Source organism: Phyllobates terribilis, unplaced genomic scaffold (assembly GCF_046119375.1).
Source record: "Phyllobates terribilis strain yellow unplaced genomic scaffold, ASM4611937v1 Scaffold_1__5_contigs__length_1240528914, whole genome shotgun sequence".
In the NCBI taxonomy this organism is placed as follows: domain Eukaryota; kingdom Metazoa; phylum Chordata; class Amphibia; order Anura; family Dendrobatidae; genus Phyllobates; species Phyllobates terribilis.
The window spans coordinates 1147605999-1147623036 of NW_027362761.1; the positions used below are offsets into that span (position 1 = coordinate 1147605999).

General features: G+C 41.1%; 1 protein-coding gene across 6 annotated transcripts in view; it reads left to right on the forward strand.

Annotated features, from left to right (window-relative positions):
* Positions 1 to 17038, forward strand: part of JAKMIP1 (janus kinase and microtubule interacting protein 1) — a 199174-nt gene that overhangs the window by 108049 nt on the left and 74087 nt on the right. For all 6 annotated transcript variants that reach the window (XM_073648252.1, XM_073648219.1, XM_073648227.1 and 3 more), the window contains exon 8: positions 7824 to 7883. In XM_073648252.1, the coding sequence (XP_073504353.1) occupies positions 7824 to 7883 (60 nt within the window). The remainder of the gene's footprint in view (positions 1 to 7823; positions 7884 to 17038) is intronic.

Sequence of the window (17038 nt, forward strand, 5' to 3'; positions counted from 1 at the left end):
TTGAAGGAGTTCCCAGAGATGCTTAGCACTTGTTGGCCCTTTTGCCTTCACTCTGCGGTCCAGCTCACCCCAAACCATCTTGATTGGGTTCAGGTCTGGTGACTGTGGAGGCCAGGTCATCTGGCGTAGCACCCCATCACTCTTCTTCTTGGTCAAATAGCCCTTATACAGCCTGGAGGTGTGTTTGGGGTCATTGTCCATTCTTTGTGTTCTTTAGCCCAAACAAGTCTCTTCTGCTTGTTGCCTGTCCTTAGCAGTGGTTTCCTAGCAGCTATTTTACCATGAAGGCCTGCTGCACAAAGTCTCCTCTTAACAGTTGTTGAAGAGATGTGTCTGCTGCTAGAACTCTGTGTGGCATTGACCTGGTCTCTAATCTTAGCTACTGTTAACCTGCGATTTCTGAGGCTGGTGACTCGGAAAAACGTATCCTCAGAAGCAGAGGTGACTCTTGGTCTTCCTTTCCTGGGGCGGTCCTCATGTGAGCCAGTTTCTTTGTAGCGCTTGATGGTTTTTGCAACTGCACTTGGGGACACTTTCAGAGTTTTCCCAATTTTTCGGACTGACTGACCTTCATTTCTTAAAGTAATGATGGCCTCTCGTTTTTCTTTACTTAGCTGCTTTTTATTCGTACTCCCATGACAGCACCACGAGAGAGAGGATCCGCCCATCAAGGACACGAAACCTACAGGTTAAAAAGGGCGGCACCTCTCTCCCGCTTCAGTTTAGGCTTCCTGTCCTTGATGGGAGACCTATCAGGTACCTGCAGGATGAAGATCGGTCTCTTGCCCAGATGGATAGACAGGGTGCCCGGAGCGGTGAAGTTCCCGCCCTAGTCGGTCCTGTTCTTTCTGGAGACGCCACGGCACGGCTCATTGGGGCCTCTCCGTGTGCGTTGCGGTCAGCGTGACATCCCCTCGGTTGAGCCGGATGGTCCGCGATGTGTGGGACCGCATGCGGGCACCCCCCCCCCCCCCGCTACACTATTCAAGAGATCTGGGCCGCTCCGGCGGGGAACGTGCAGGCTCTGTGACGTATTTCCGGTGCGCCGACCTCCACCGGAAGTGGGCGCAGCTCGCACGCGGCCAGGAAGTACGAGCCGCATGCGAGCAGAGTGGGGACGCTGGAACATTGTTCACCTTAACAGGATGGGTGTCCCACCGCTACTGCTGGGAGTAGTGTTCTGCCCACCCCGGGGGGGAGAGGGGGAGGGGGAGGCCCCCCCTTTCCACACAGGTACCTGTATGGCCAGTATAGAAAAAGACCTGGTTACATACGGAGGTGCTTCCCAGCCCCTTGTTTTTTCGTTGGCAATGGAAGATACACAGGAGCTATCACTTCAGCAAGAACAACTGCTGCAGGAGCAGCCCTCTGGGGAGCCCTCACAACAGGCGGTGCAACGTCGTTCCCGATCCTGGTCCAGCCGTTCAACTAGGAAATTCACCGCAAAAAACAGGAAGGAAGGTCCTGTCGTTCGGCGGGATCCTCCGCCGGTTAAGAAGGATTCCTCTGCTTCTACGGTACCGCCTATGCCAGGGGGTAAGTGGAATCTTCGTGAAAGTTCTATTATTTTTTTCTTCTACTTCTCTGTCTATAAATTTTTTTCAGAGCAAGAAATGTCCGTTTAAATCAAAGCATTAGGAATGTGCCCTATGCAGCAGCCCGCTCCCTGATGCATATATTAAGAAGTTGTGCCAGCCTTGTATTGACAAGGTGATGACGGAAGAAACCCAGGGTTTTATTTGGGTCTAAAAACTCTAATTAAAGAAGAAGTAGGCAAGGCTTTGCGAGGGAATTCTGTGGTCAGACATTCTCCTCCGGACCCTCGACAAGGCTCAAACTTCGATATCTCAGATATTACTTCCTCTTCCCTCTCTTCCTTTGATAGCGAATCTGAGAGACAATGTTTTCCTCTAAATGAGGTGGATGGCTTGGTGAAAGCTGTCCGTTCAACTATGGGCATTGTGGACACTAGACCAGAGAAGTCTTTAGAGGATGTAATGTTTGGAGGATTAGGTCAAAAAAAGAAACCATGCCTCCCCATGAATACAAAAATTAAGGATCTCATTGATGGAGTGTGGCAAAAGCCAGACAGGAAGGGCAGCATCCCTCCCTCTTTCAAAAGGAGGTATCCGTTTGATGATACCGCATGCTCCTCCTGGTCAAAGGCACCAAGGCTTGATGTTGCCATTGCTAAGGCATCAAAAAAGGCTTCCCTCCCCTTCGACGACATGGGAGCTTTAAGAGACCCCCTGGACAGACGAGCAGATACCTTTTTGAAAGGTACTTGGGAGACAGCTACAGGAGCCCTGAAACCAGCAGTGGCTGCCACCTGCACTTCCAGAGCCCTGATGGTCTGCCTGGAACAGCTAGACAACCAACTAAAGGAGGGTGTCTCCAGGAAGGAGATTTTCTTCTCTCCACCTAGTCCAGGGTGCAGCGGCCTTTCTTGACGCATCTGTGGACTCAGACTAGCAGTGAAATCGTCAGCTCTTTCAAATGCTGCTCTGCGAGCCCTTTGGCTTAAGTGCTGGCCTGGAGATGTACAAACAAAATCTAGACTTTGTACAATTTCTTGTGAGGGTGAATATCTTTTCGGCTAAACCATGGATGATCTGTTGGAGAAAGCTGGAGATCCTAAGAGTGGCTTTCCGTCTGTACCTCTACCCTCTTTTAAGAAATCTTTTCGGAAAAAGAAGTTTGTCCGAAGAAGATTCTTTAGAGAACAGGAGAAATACGAGGAAAGAAGTCTCAAAGGTAGAGGCCTACTCTTTGGTTCTTCCTCCAGAGATGAGCAGAAAGCGGGGGATCACAATTGGCCCAGGTGGGAGGGAGATTGTCGTTGTTTTTTCCGGCTTAGGAACGTATTTCACATAGCAATTGGATTTTAAGCCTGATTAGATTTGGTCTTAAATTCCAATTTCAAGCCATTCCTTACAGAAGATTCGTAATTATTCCCTCTAGTTCCTCCCCAGAGCGGCAGACTGCCCTCATATCGGAAATTCAAGACCTAACCAAGAAAAACGTCCTGATTGAGGTTCCGAAAACAAAAGAGGGACACGGATTCTACTCCCCGCTCTTCCTGGTCCCCAAACCAGATAGGTGTTTCAGGACAATTATAAATTTAAAATACTTAAATAGGTTTCTTAAAATAGACACCTTTAAGATGGAATCATTAAAAACAATAATAAAATTACTTTTTCCCCACTGTTATATGGTAGTCCTAGACCTTAAAGACTCTTATTACCATGTTCCCATTCATAAGGATTATCAAAAGTATTTAAGATTGGCCATCAAAATAAAAGGGGTAGTAAAACACTTCCCTTTGGGTTGGCTATAGCCCTGAGAGTTTTTACCAAACTGGTGGCAGAAGTTATGGCCCATATAAGAGAAAAGGATATCTTAATCCCTTACCTCTATGGTTTCCTTTTGTACAATGCGAGGCCCACCTTCAGGTAACAATTTCTGTCCTACAAGGCCTAGGTTGGTTTCTAAATCTGGAAAAATCTAGGTTGACCCCTCAAAAAGCCCAACAGTTCCTGGGGGTCATTTTAGATTCAGAAAGACAGTTATGCCATTTATCAGATGAGAAGATTGCAAAAATCCAGGCACTAGTGAGACATTGTATGGATGGACCCTCTATGACACTCCGTAAAGCCATGTCATTATTAGGAACCCTGACCTCAAGTTTTACTGCGGTGCATTGGTCCCAATTTCACTCAAGGGCTCTTCAATGGGATGTATTATATAATGACTCAATTCTAGATGGATATCTAGACCAGGAGTTTACTTTGGCCCCTCGCTCCTTACAATCCCTTCGTTGGTGGTTGGTATACACTAATCTTTCTAGGGGAGTCCCTTGGGAAAGTAAACCTACTGCAGTTTTGACAACAGATGCAAGTGCTACAGGTTGGGGAGCTCATTTTGGAAATAACTTAATTCAATGAACCTGGTCACAAAATGAGGTACAGTTTCCTCGAATGTTAAGGAGCTTTTGGCGGTTGATTATGCGCTCAATGGGTTCCTTGTATATTTACAGGGCCAGGATGTCCGTATACTCTCGGACAATCAAGTCTCAGTAGCATATATAAATCATCAAGGGGGAACCCGTTCAAAAGACTTAATGAGAGTAGCAGACAAACTTCTTCAGAAGGCAGAAGATCATTGTCTCTCCCTTTCTGCGGTTCATCTAAAAGGAAAAGAAAACATCAGAGCAGATTTTCTCAGCCGCAATTCCCTAAAAGAAGAATGGTCCTTGAACCCTCAAATATTCTGCAAGATTGTGGCAATGTGGGGTCTTCCAGCAGTGGACTTGTTCGCGACGAAATCCAATCGGAAGGTGGCAACATTTTGTTCTCTAAACCCCAGAGAAAAGCCCCTGGCAGTGGACGCCTTCATGATTCCCTGGGAGTTTCCTTTGGCGTATGCATTCCCTCCCATGATCCTGCTTCCGTCAGTCCTAAGGAAGAACAGGGCAGACAAAGCCAGAATAATCCTCATATGCCCCTTTTGGCCCAAGAGGCCATGGTTCTCTTGTCTCCGCAGAATGTCAGTATCAGACCCCTGGGTCCTTCCGGAAATTCCGGACCTTCTTACTCTGGGTCCGGTTTCCCATCCTCCAGCCTCAAATCTCCATTTAACGGCATGGAATTTGAAAGGGCACTGTTAACCAGCAAAGGGTTTTCCACGAATTTAGTAAACACTCTCCTATGTAGCAGAAAGCCCGTTACCACCCGCATCTATGCTAAAACTTGGAGAAAGTTCCTGTCCTTTGCAGAATTCAAACTAGAGGATGGGATCCCTATTGGGAAGATACTAGAGTTTCTACAGCGGGGTTTAGAATAGGGCCTAACCACTAGTACTTTGAAGGTACAAGTTTTGGCTTTAGGAGCCTTATTTGCTTTTGATATAGCAGCTAATTTTTGTGTACCACTGTTTATAAAAGCCTCTTTCAGATGTAGACCTATTATTAAATCCAGACCCTCTCCCTGGGATTTAAACCTGGTCTTACATGCCTTGACTAACCCCTCCTTCGAACCTCTAGATTCAGCCACCCATAAGATTTTTCTTCTTAAAACAGCCCTGTTAGTGGCCCTAACTTCGGCCAGAACAGTAAGTGACATACAGGCTTTTTCTATATCCCCACCATTTACTCAAATTATGGATGATAGAATTGTACTAAAGCCTGACCCAGCTTTACTTCCAAAAGTAGTCTCATGTTTTCATAGAACTCAAGAGGTAAATCTTCCAACCTTTTTTGTTTTCCCCCTAAAAATCAGAAAGAGGAGAAACTACATACATTAGATGTTAGAAGGTGCGTGCTTAAATATCTGAAGGTTTCACAGAGTTTTAGGAAAGATAGTTCCCTATTTATATGCCATCAGGGGGCTAGGAAAGGTTGTAAAGCTTCAAAATCTACAATTGCGAGGTGGATTAGAGAGGCCATCTCCCTCGCCTACTCCTCAGGGGATAAGGAAGTACCGGGAGGGTTGAGGGCACATTCCACCAGAGCAGTAGCAACTTCCTTGGCCGAGAAGACGGGGGTTTCCATCGAAGACGTATGTAAGGCTGCCACCTGGTCTTCTCCCTCCACCTTCTATAGGCATTATAGATTGGATTTAGGTGACTCTTCTGATCTCCCCTTCGGGAGAAGGGTGCTTCAAGCTGTGGTCCCTCCCTAATCTCCTTTCGTCTCTGTAATTCTCTTGTGGTGCTGTCATGGGAGTTCGAATAAAGCCTTAGTTACTTACCGGTAATGGGATTTTTCGGAGCCCATGACAGCACCCTTATATTCCCTCATTACACTGGTGTTTTCGCACTCCCGTAGAGTTATTATCCTTTTTTGCACCTGCAGGGGAAGTTAATTTAAAGTAATTGGCTTAAAATGAATTTGTTTTGTTGTAATTAACCTTGGCGGTCCTCTCATGCTCTGTTAACTAAACTGAAGCGGGAGAGAGGTGCCGCCCTTTTTAACCTGCAGGTTTCCTGTCCTTGATGGGCGGATCCTCTCTCTTGTGGTGCTGTCATGGGCTCCAAAAAATCCCGTTACCGGTGAGTAACTAAGGCTTTTCTTGCCATAATACAAATTCTAACAGTCTATTCAGTAGGACTATCAGCTGTGTATCCACATGACTTCTGCACAACACAACTGATGGTCCCAACCCCATTTATAAGGCAAGAAATCCCACTTATTAAACCTGACAGGGCACACCTGTGAAGTGAAAACCATTTCCGGTGACTACCTCTTGAAGCTCATCAAGAGAATGCCAAGAGCGTGCAAAGCAGTCATCAAAGCAAAAGGTGGCTACTTTGAAGAACCTAGAATATAAGACATATTTTCAGTTGTTTCACACTTTTTTGTTAAGTATATAATTCCACATGTGTTAATTCATAGTTTTGATGCCTTCAGTGTGAATGTACAATTTTCATAGCCATGAAAGTACAGAAAAATCTTTAAATGAGAAGGTGTGTCCAAACTTTTGGTCTGTACTCTATAAAAACGCAGAAGGATGAAAAAAATAATAAAAAGTAAAAAAGCAGTAATGCCTCAAGAGGGCACTGTGGCAGTACAAATGAATTAAATAATTCCATTAACTCCAAATCTCCTATATTTAATATCTCCGTAAATGCCAAAATGCAAATATACATATATCCAATATACATGTATCCACATACTATTAGAAAACCGTTGCAAAGGACAAGCTGATAATATACATTTATATTTATGTATATTCTTACTGATCCAATAGATCAACATAATAGCATAAATGTATATCTGCTACTTAAATTGGTAGACTAATCGGAAGACAATAACAAAACGAATATAGTAATAAATCTGACAAGAGGTCAAGAGTTAAAAACAAAGACCTTTATTACAAAAAATTTTTTTAGGGTACATAGTGGCAAAGAAAAAAAGAGAGCGCACACACATATATCTTAATCATATCAAATGATAATGGGAGGGTATATGGATAATAGTAATTATACTATTTTGGTTTTGTATGTATCCACATATGTATATCCAAGAGAAAAAATTGATACATTTTTATGAGAAAAATTTTGAGCTAGTAAATCTCCATTAACACCCTGATATTCATTATAGATAGATCCCTCTTAATGGAAAAAGTTAAGATATGGTCCCTATTTGGGTTGATGCTCCATACTATATATATCAAAAATCATTACTAAATAGATTTAGCTGCATTTAATACCATAATAGGAATATCTTATTGCACCTAGCCCATATATTGCTATTTAAACAGTATATTTCATATCATAACTGTCATTTTATTGCATGTAGTCTATTTCCTGAAATGCTACTAGATACTATCAACCATAAAGTGAATCCTAATGCCTAGGAATTTGTAGACTGCGAGTTTAAGGATCTGATCTCCTAAAGATAAGGGGTCCAGGATTACCTTATAATAATGGAGAGTAAAAGATTCGCTGCCAGCCACAGGGCCCTCTCATCCCGACGCGCTTTTCACCTCGCTTCTTTTAGGGGCATTATGTTACTGGAAGCAGACTAGAAAAGGACTCTAACAATAGCGAAACATACAAGACTATGCAGATTTGTGTTGATGACCATGTGCATTCTTGGATTCCTGGATCAGTAAAGGCACGCACAGTTAGATATTATTTAGAAAAATATCAGCTATGATAACATGTCATAATTTTTGCATTAGAAACTGTACTTTTCATTGAAGTTTTTCTGCAAGGTGAAATGATGAAACCCATCGTGTTTTCACATACTCATAGTTTTCTCATTGTGCCAATATGCCCAATTACTACACATCCATTTTACATTGCTGTGTTTCTGCCTTTAGGAGAAAGAGCGGATGCTGCGTTTCAAAAAGCCGAAAAGAAAAAGCTTAAAGCACCCAAAGGTATTTTTTTCATGAATTGTTTTAAATGTATAAAATACATAATAGGTTGTCAAATATATATATATATATATATATATATATATATATATATATATATATATATATATATATATATATATATATATATATATATATATATATATATATATATATATATATATATATATATATATATATAAAAATTTACCTTATAACTGACCTCAGCATGGTCTAAAAAAAAAAATCTATTCTCATGCACCAATTCTCCCTCAACTCTTCTCCATAGGGCTGCCTGGGTTTCCCGTTCTTGTTTCCTTTTCTGGCTGCATCTTCTATTACAGTATAGTCTGCATGGTTAGGTTAATTAAGACCTAGAGGAACCGCACATTTGTGTTAAGAATTAGGCAGAGGCACTGTTTATTTGTTTTTTTTTTCTTGGAAATTACCATTCTTTTGCATGGGCTGTGTTTGGTTTTACAGTTCAGCTCCATTCTCAAGAATTTATCTTTAAATTGAAATAAAATACAAGACTGGTGCTGTTTCTGGCTTTAACGAGGGACAAACATCCATTTCTATATTCCTGGATAAAATACAGGAAAATCATATTTAAAAAATAAATAAAAAATCCATTAACCTCTTCACGTCCTATTCATATGTCCGGCTCCTGATGAGAGCTGAAAGTTGTTCACACGCTCGGATCTGCTGTGTTCCAGCACATGTCATCACTGTCCTCAGGCTAGCAGTCTGTCAATAAATGTCTTACACTGAGCATGTCCCTAAGCTTTTGTGGTGGCGTGATCTTTTTTTTTTTCCCCTGTGTGTTGTGCCTGCTTATGATTGGTCAACATCAGTAAGAGGAAGAAGTACACGCCCCCCAGTGAAATCTCTCTGGTAATGCCCACTTTATCTTAAAATAAATTAACATTTAGGTACCAAATACATTGCCAACATCTCTACAACAAAGAGGCAAAATTAAAAATAAACAACAAACTTTTGTTCTGCTGCAGCACCTATTGCATGTTGAACTGGACACACCATGTAATATTTCGTTAAAGGTCCTCTTGAAATGCTGCTGTCATTCGCTGACAGATGCATTAACAGCGTGCGAACCATGGGTGCTCTTCCACGCGCCCATCAGCTCCCTCACACAATCACAGGGAGTTGGTGGATTGCTATGGCAGCCAGGGGTCTGCCGAAGAACCTCGCACCTGTCATGTCTATTCTCCCCTGAGGACCATCTTGTGGCTAGGCTTCATAGGAGACCATGATTTTTCTCACACTCAGGACCATGATTTTTCCTACAAACCGCAATAGTGTGGTATAGTAATATATAATACAAGCCATCAGACAATAGCTGGTACAAATCCTCTAAGTGGATTAACCCTCAACTAGTGAGGTGGGGGTTTGCCACACCCCAGGGAATTTTTGTTAGGCTGCTGTTCATTGAAAAATGCTGGTATGAGGATACGTGTCTCACTAGCTTCCATCCATTTGTGGGTGTCAAAAATTTGTTATACTCATGTGTAATCAATCGCCAATAAGAAAACGATTAAAACAAACGTGATCTTTGCATTTTCTGTAAAAATAAGAGATTTCTAAACTCTGGGGTATAGGAAACCCCTACATCACCAGTTGCGTGACAATAACCCCACCTCACCAGTTGAGGGTTAACAAATTAAAGTAAAAAGTGAAAAAAAAGTTTTTAAAAAATATGTAAAAATTCAAGTCATCCTACTTTTTCCCCCATTTAAAAATAAAGAAATACGAAATGTTTCATTTTTTTTACATTTCTTTTAAAAATTTCCAAATCTGTAAAAGTCCAATCTAGTAAAATATAAAGTTAATTAACCCATTGGTAAATATATATTACCATAAAATTTCTAAAACAATATTAATAATTTTGTATGAAAAGATAATTCGAAATATGAGATGTTTATGATCCATATTTAACATTGGGTTAGTGCAATACTTAGATCTGACTATTGATTTCAGGCCTATATAATTTAGAGCTTTGCCCCATTTAGAATTTAATATTTATATTTGCTATATCTACTGCTTTTGGTTTTGGTTCGTAATATTACTACTATTGGGCTAGAGCAGGGGTGGAGAACCTTTTTTCAGCCAATATCCATTTGAATATTTATAATATCATTTGAGGGCCATGCAAAATTATCAATTTAAAAATGATCCTGCTATATTTGGTTAAACATTTAATTAACTCACCGCTATTGTGATGACAGGAGCTGCTCATCTTTGGTGCGGCTGTGATGTTAGGTGGTTTGGATGATGATGATGTTACTCGCAAATGCTTTTCTGGTCAGTATGGAACGCAGTCAATTCTTTGAGACCATATGTTTTTTAAAGAACTTGCATCAGTAAGTTGTTCCGATCACAGATGTATATTTTTTCCTACTGCAAAATTCATCTTTGTTGGGAGATCTGCTGCATACAACACATAGAATACACCAAGACTGCTGTATACATCACATATGAGACACTGAGACTATTGTTTACACATCGCATAGGAGACAGACTACTCTACATCACAGGAGATGAGACTGCTGTGTATACAGTACATCACATAGCATACACCGAGACTGCTGTGTATACGTCACATAGGAGACACTGAGGCTGCTGTCTACACATCACATAGGAGACACTGAGGCTGCTGTCTACACATCACATAGGAGACACTGAGGCTGCTGTCTACACATCACATAGGAGACACTGAGGCTGCTGTCTACACATCACATAGGAGACACTGAGGCTGCTGTCTACACATCACATAGGAGACACTGAGGCTGCTGTTACACTTCACATAGGAGACACTGAGGCTGCTGTCTACACATCACATAGGAGACACTGAGGCTGCTGTCTACACATCACATAGGAGACACTGAGGCTGCTGTCTACACATCACATAGGAGACACTGAGGCTGCTGTCTACACATCACATAGGAGACACTGAGGCTGCTGTCTACACATCACATAGGAGACACTGAGGCTGCTGTCTACACATTATATAGGAGACATTGAGAGCGTTGTATAATACAGCACATGTTCTGTTAATGTGGAAAAATGTGCTAAAAAATTTCAGGCATACATAAAATCACTCCAGTTGTACATTTCACAACTTGATGAATGCAAACGTGTGGAAAAAAATAAATAAATAAACACACTCCCATTGGCGTACATTAAAAAAAAAAAAAAGAGGTGGACACATATAAAATTAAAAAAAGACCGCAAATTATAAGAATTTGTTGAAAAGCACCAAAAACTAGACCAAAAAGGCACAAATGCAATAGTGAATCAGGCCTGTTTCAGATTGTTTCCCTTCTGCTTGTGAAGCCGCACAGTAGGCTTAATTAGCTTTATTGGCAGAGATTAATTGCTCCATGTTTTTCCGATTCATTACAGTAATTAGACACAGAAACATTTGAGCCGCTAAGAAATGAGTCCAGAAAAGTGAGTGTATATCCTACACAATTTGGCCACAAGGGGGCGTGCTTTTTTTTTACAGGTCACGTAAATACATAAATAGAAAAATCATCGCAAACATATGTATATTTTTTTCTCCGCTCTGAATGTCTGCAAGACAAAAAAAAAAAAAAAAGATGTTTGTTTTGGATTTGAATAATAGACCAAATTAGCCCTTTCAAATCATTGGGTCCATTAAAAAACAGCCAGGACATGGATTGCAGCCATGTGTCATCCTAGTGCTGTCCATTTTTTACTGTTTAATGGGTAGGGAAAGTTTGGAATATTACCTGTCCTATAGGTTAGATGCTCATGAAGGGTTAAACTTGCAAGTGCTTATCAAGGATATAAATACTATAAAAGATTATTTTATTTTTATTCTTTTATTGCGTGGCTAGAACCTACGTAGGGTTTCTCTCGGACAAATTCCAACATTGTGATGGGCAAAAGGCCCAGGGTTCATAAAAAGCATTTGAGGGTGGGGCAAACAAACATGTTCTGGGTAGGAAAAGTCAGCACTATAAAATTAGGGCCGTTTTAATATTTGCTATAAGGTCTCCTCTCTTCTGTGTCCACATTTGTCTCTACGTGCAACGACTAAACAGAATTCTGATCCAAGCTTTAAAAGGATGTAATCTGTGGCTGTCATCCAGCTGAAAAGCACATTGGGGGCGGAGCTTTTTTAAGACCACCTCCAATTGAAAGCTCCGCCCAGACGTACTTTCCAGCTGTGTGCCAGCCAGGAACAGTTTACAGCTCCTTACTTTGGATAAGACTTTTTTTTTTTATTATTTTTATAGAAGATACAACCTAGATCCAACAAGTTTAAGAACGTTTTTTTTTTACACCTGATTGACATGATTTTTAAAATATTTTTTTTTTTGTATCCTTTTAATGTTTCAACAAATGATCTATATGCTAATAGCAGTGGCAGATGTAAAAGTGGGTAACATGAGTGGGTTTCAGCTGATTTCACAATTACATCCCCATTTAGTGTCCCTTTCTGTCACAAAGGACCTCTTAGAAATGACGTCTCAATACGTGGTGTAATATTATCATCAGCGGCATTCTGCTCATCTGCATCACATTAGCCAGAAGGGTTTCACTTGTCTTCGTTCCTCCAGAGATTTACGGCTGAACAGCATGAGAAATGGTATACAGCTCAGATTAGGAGATTAAGGAGCAGCAAACTGCTAGTGTCCCCCCAAGGCGCATGAAAATGAGTAATTAAGGATGTCCCCGATGATAATCACAGGCTTTAAAGGGAACCTGTCATCAGATGTGCAATGCAAACTGCATTCCTTTAATATTTAGATATACTACCTGATCAGGCTGGTGCAGTTATTCTAGAAATCCAGGTCAGAATCGCTGTAGAATCCTGATATTATGTTGAGCTTTTTTATAGTTAGAGATTATTTTAAATTCAGGCACTTTAAAAAAAAAAAAAATTCCATTCTGATATCGATTTTCAGAATAAGTACACCTGCCTCACCTGGTATAAGAGATTTATTTAATAATGTATGGATTTATATTGTGAAATCTGGTGACCTATCATAAGCAGTTGTGATCCTGGGATCTTTAGCAATCCGTATCAGTCTAAGAAACTAGAAGCAAGTGTTTGTTTCCCCTGCAGGAGAAATGAAGCATTACACCTCTACTAAGTGAAATCAATGGATTGTCCATGTAATAGATTAAGATGCTGTATCCTTCTAAGTGACAGATGTTTGCGGCCGCTCTCTACTCCTTTTTTTTTTATTTTTTTTATTAAGGATTCTGATGGGGAGACTCCACTCGATTGGTTCAGGAATCCCTAGGACAATGTGCACACAGTGTTTTTGCTGCATTTTCAGAGCAAAAACAGACGGGAAATTCAAAGTGTTTAAGGAGTTTTGAAAATTGAAGGAGGATTTTGAGAGTTTTGCTCAGTTTTTGCATATATCCTAAAAAGGTATTTAGAAAGGGGGTGGTGTAAACCAAGCAGTCTTTAAAATATATGGACACCTTCAGGCACCATATTTTTTTTTATTTTACATACGTGTATTTGAAGCTAAAACAAATTTTTGCATTTGGATAAATTGTGACATTTTTGCACGATTTCTTTTTATAATCTACTTGTTGCACTATTACCGGCTTCAGAATACCTTCTGATCGGAGCTTGTAACTCCTTTCTCTGACTTTTTTTTACTGAGCTCGTCTTTGCTGATTTATAAGAAGAGCACAGCAAACTTGAGCCGAACTTTATAACTCTTTCCTCTCGGCTGATTTAGGACCAGAAATTCTTCCGCAGATCAAGCTCACTGACAGATTCTCAGTTGGCTCATTCAGCAGCCAGCAAACTGTGCGACGTTTTTAATTGAAAAATTATTATTTTTATCACAAAATAAGAAAAATAAATGTCCTGGAAGCTTTTGGTTGTGTGAAAAGGCAGTAGGGACGTGATGTCAAAATGACAACCTTTACCTTTAAGAAAGCGAGCCGACCCCATGTTTATGAACAGACATTTAAATACATCAATACAATTTTTATGTAATCCTTGAAGGAGACTGCTTTGCTGATCGATCCTCGCTCTTTCCCACCTGTTGCTAGGATTGTTAGAAAATGGTCTTTATTTCCTGACAGAACGGCTGTGACTGCACGTTTCCCGATAGAGAGCATGGCTGAGTTTTCAGGTCCTTTAAATTGTCCATTACTGCGCAGGGAAAGGTATTGAATTTTTAAAGTGTATTTTTAGTTTTTCTCTTGGTGCATGCCGGCTCCAGGTTACTGTTGCCAGCTGGCTGTACAGAGCTCACATGGAATGGTCAGGGGACTCGGTGCACATGTGGCAGCTACCTGCACCCGAGGAGGAGCCGCTCTCTGATAATATATGCCCCGCTCCCCCCCACTCCCGGGCCATCACCATCTAAGTCGTGCATTTCTATGAGGCTGAGAAGTCCGGTGCGGCAGAGGGACAGATGAAGGGTTAGTGAAGTGGCTGCTCTTCACTCCCGCACAATGGAAGATTTCCTGCTCATCTTGTACTTCTCCTTCTTCATATGCCTCTGCGCTTTAGTCTGCCTGTATTTTTCGGGATGCCAGGAGCTGACCTATAAACACGAAGGTAAAGGACGCCCTACGTAATCTATACATTTGCTGCCGAGATCAGTTAGGATTGCTGCATAGGAATATGTGTGCATGCTTGTAGACGCACGTAGATCTTTATATTTAGGATATTTTCTATTTAAAGATCTAAATGGGGGGAAAAAATAAATAAATATATATATATTTAGGATATACTATATTTTTATAATATAGCATGTATAAATATATATAATATTTATATTTTAATATGCTATATATATTATGTTTTATATATAAAGCTTCCGAGGCCGCTCGCGGCAGGAGTCATTCTCCCCGACTCCTCTGCTGAGCGGCTGCATGGATTACAGCGGGGGACACTTAGGACAGGTGAGTATATGTATTTTTTTTTATTTTATTCTTATTTTTACAGGTGGAGACACTGGAAGCAGACTACAGCTCTCATTATCCCCTGCTGGTGCTGATCGCAGCGTTGGCAGGAGACTGTGATGAGGGCTGCTTTCAGCACCCGGCGCTTGTGAACAGCGCTAACTGTATACCGCTGATTCCTAAACGCCGCTACGTGTCACACGGATGATATCCATGTGCGGTACATGTTTACACGGACCCATTGACTTAAATCACACGGTCCATGGAAACACACTGACATGTGCACAGATCCATTCCTTTGAATGGGTCTGTGTGTCAGTGTCTCCGGTACATATGGAAACAGTCACCACTCGTACCGGAGATACTGACATGTGAAAAAACCCAAACTGAGTCATACATTGCTGGAATCAGAGTCTCTGCCCTTACATTATTCTGCTGTCAGATTACATAGCAAACAAACTGCTTACAGATTCCATTTAAAGGTAACAGGCTGACGGGTCACATGGGCAAAGGCTTCTCAGTCACTGTCAGCGGGCAGGGAGAAGCTGCCAAGGAGAAGCTGCCGGAGGCCACCTGTACAACTAATCACTCGTGCAGTTCTGTGCTGCAGCGTTTCAAAGTAAATCATACATAGCTATGATCGTACAGCCAGTGGCTGATAGATGCCTCCATGGTTCGGGCAGCATGTATTACCTGCTTTTAAAAGGCTTAAAATATCTGAACATGGCTCAAGTCATTGACTGATATCAAGTTATATGTCAAATGACACTTTTTTTCTTTTGAACCCTAACATCCCTGCTCTGTGTTATGTGCCTCAATTTAACCTTTTGTTAGATCTGCAGATACATAAACACCCCAACATTATAATATATCAGTTTTAGTATAATTGCTCTAGGGGGCTATCGGTCCGTGCTTGCATCTGCTGCCCCACATTTGCATGCAGTGCAGCACGAATGAGATAAAGGGCAGGCAGCTGCAAATTTTTGGTAATTTTTTTTTTTTTTAAACCTTGTAAAATTCGAACCGCTGGGTGAACTCATTGTATGTATAATAAGAAAACTAGAGATTAAAACTTATCCTGATCCCGCTGACTCATTATACGAGTGAAGACCGCAGGGGCGATGTACCCTTGTGTAGTGGAAGCTGGGTCCTGCGTGTTGAATGTAGCAATCTCCTGGCGTGTACAATGCTCTATTGGGGTTTGTTCACACAGGTGTTTTTGCTGTGTATTTTACGCATGCATTTTATAGTACCATCATAATCAATGTGACTTCTGAAATCTCATGCACACATTGTTTTTTTTTTTGCACGTATATTTGGAGCCATGCTTCTTTTTTTTTTTTCCCCCACGATTCAGCATGTCGATTCTTTCAGCATATTTGCAGCGCTTTTCACCAAAACAAATGAATGGGTGGAAAACACAAGTAAAGAACATATGCAAGATTTGGCTAGGTGAGAGGTTCTGGACTTGGTTCTAAGTTCACACAGTGAAACGTTACCCCTTAGACCCCAGTCCAGAGCCTCTCATCTAGCCGAATCGATCTCATACTTTGCACTGATGAGGGGCAACACCCCCGAAACACCGTGTCTGCAAATTGAGATTCTGGTTTGGCTTTTATCCAAAGTCGTATTGCAAGGCTTGTTAAATAGTCGATATTGACTTTTAGGCTCACAGCTTCCAATAGATGGCGATAGAGTTCTAGTCTTCTTCTAAAACTTTTAATTTAGTTTTTTTAAAACTGGAGTTTCCCTGTAAATCTCATGTACTAAGCCGTGCATGTAAATGTGTGTGTGTGTGTGTACCCAGGCAGTACACTGTATGTTGTCGCTGGATAATTGTTGTTTTGGTTGGGTTAATCACGCTTTCTGCGGAGGCAGGTGTATAACATCATACAGTGCTCTGGGACACTATGTCCCCCGGGTACAGTAACGGTAGAAACTCCTTTCCCAGTTGTCTCCATACATCATTCAGCAAGTCGTCACTGGAACACGTTGTGACAGATCCCTGGGTACTTAGTGAAAGTATCCTGACTAATATCCTCCTAATAATTACTCATGCATTCAGTGCTAGCCTAATAAAAGGCTTTTAGTCTGGCATCGGACAGTCCAAAAATCCATACTCTGGATTCTCACACCTCCAAAAAAACTAAGTTATAGCACAATAATACTAATAAAAAAATATTTTGTGTGTCTACAGGTTTTCTACCTCTTTTAAAGGGAATCTGTCAGCAGCTTTTTGTATGTAATCTGAG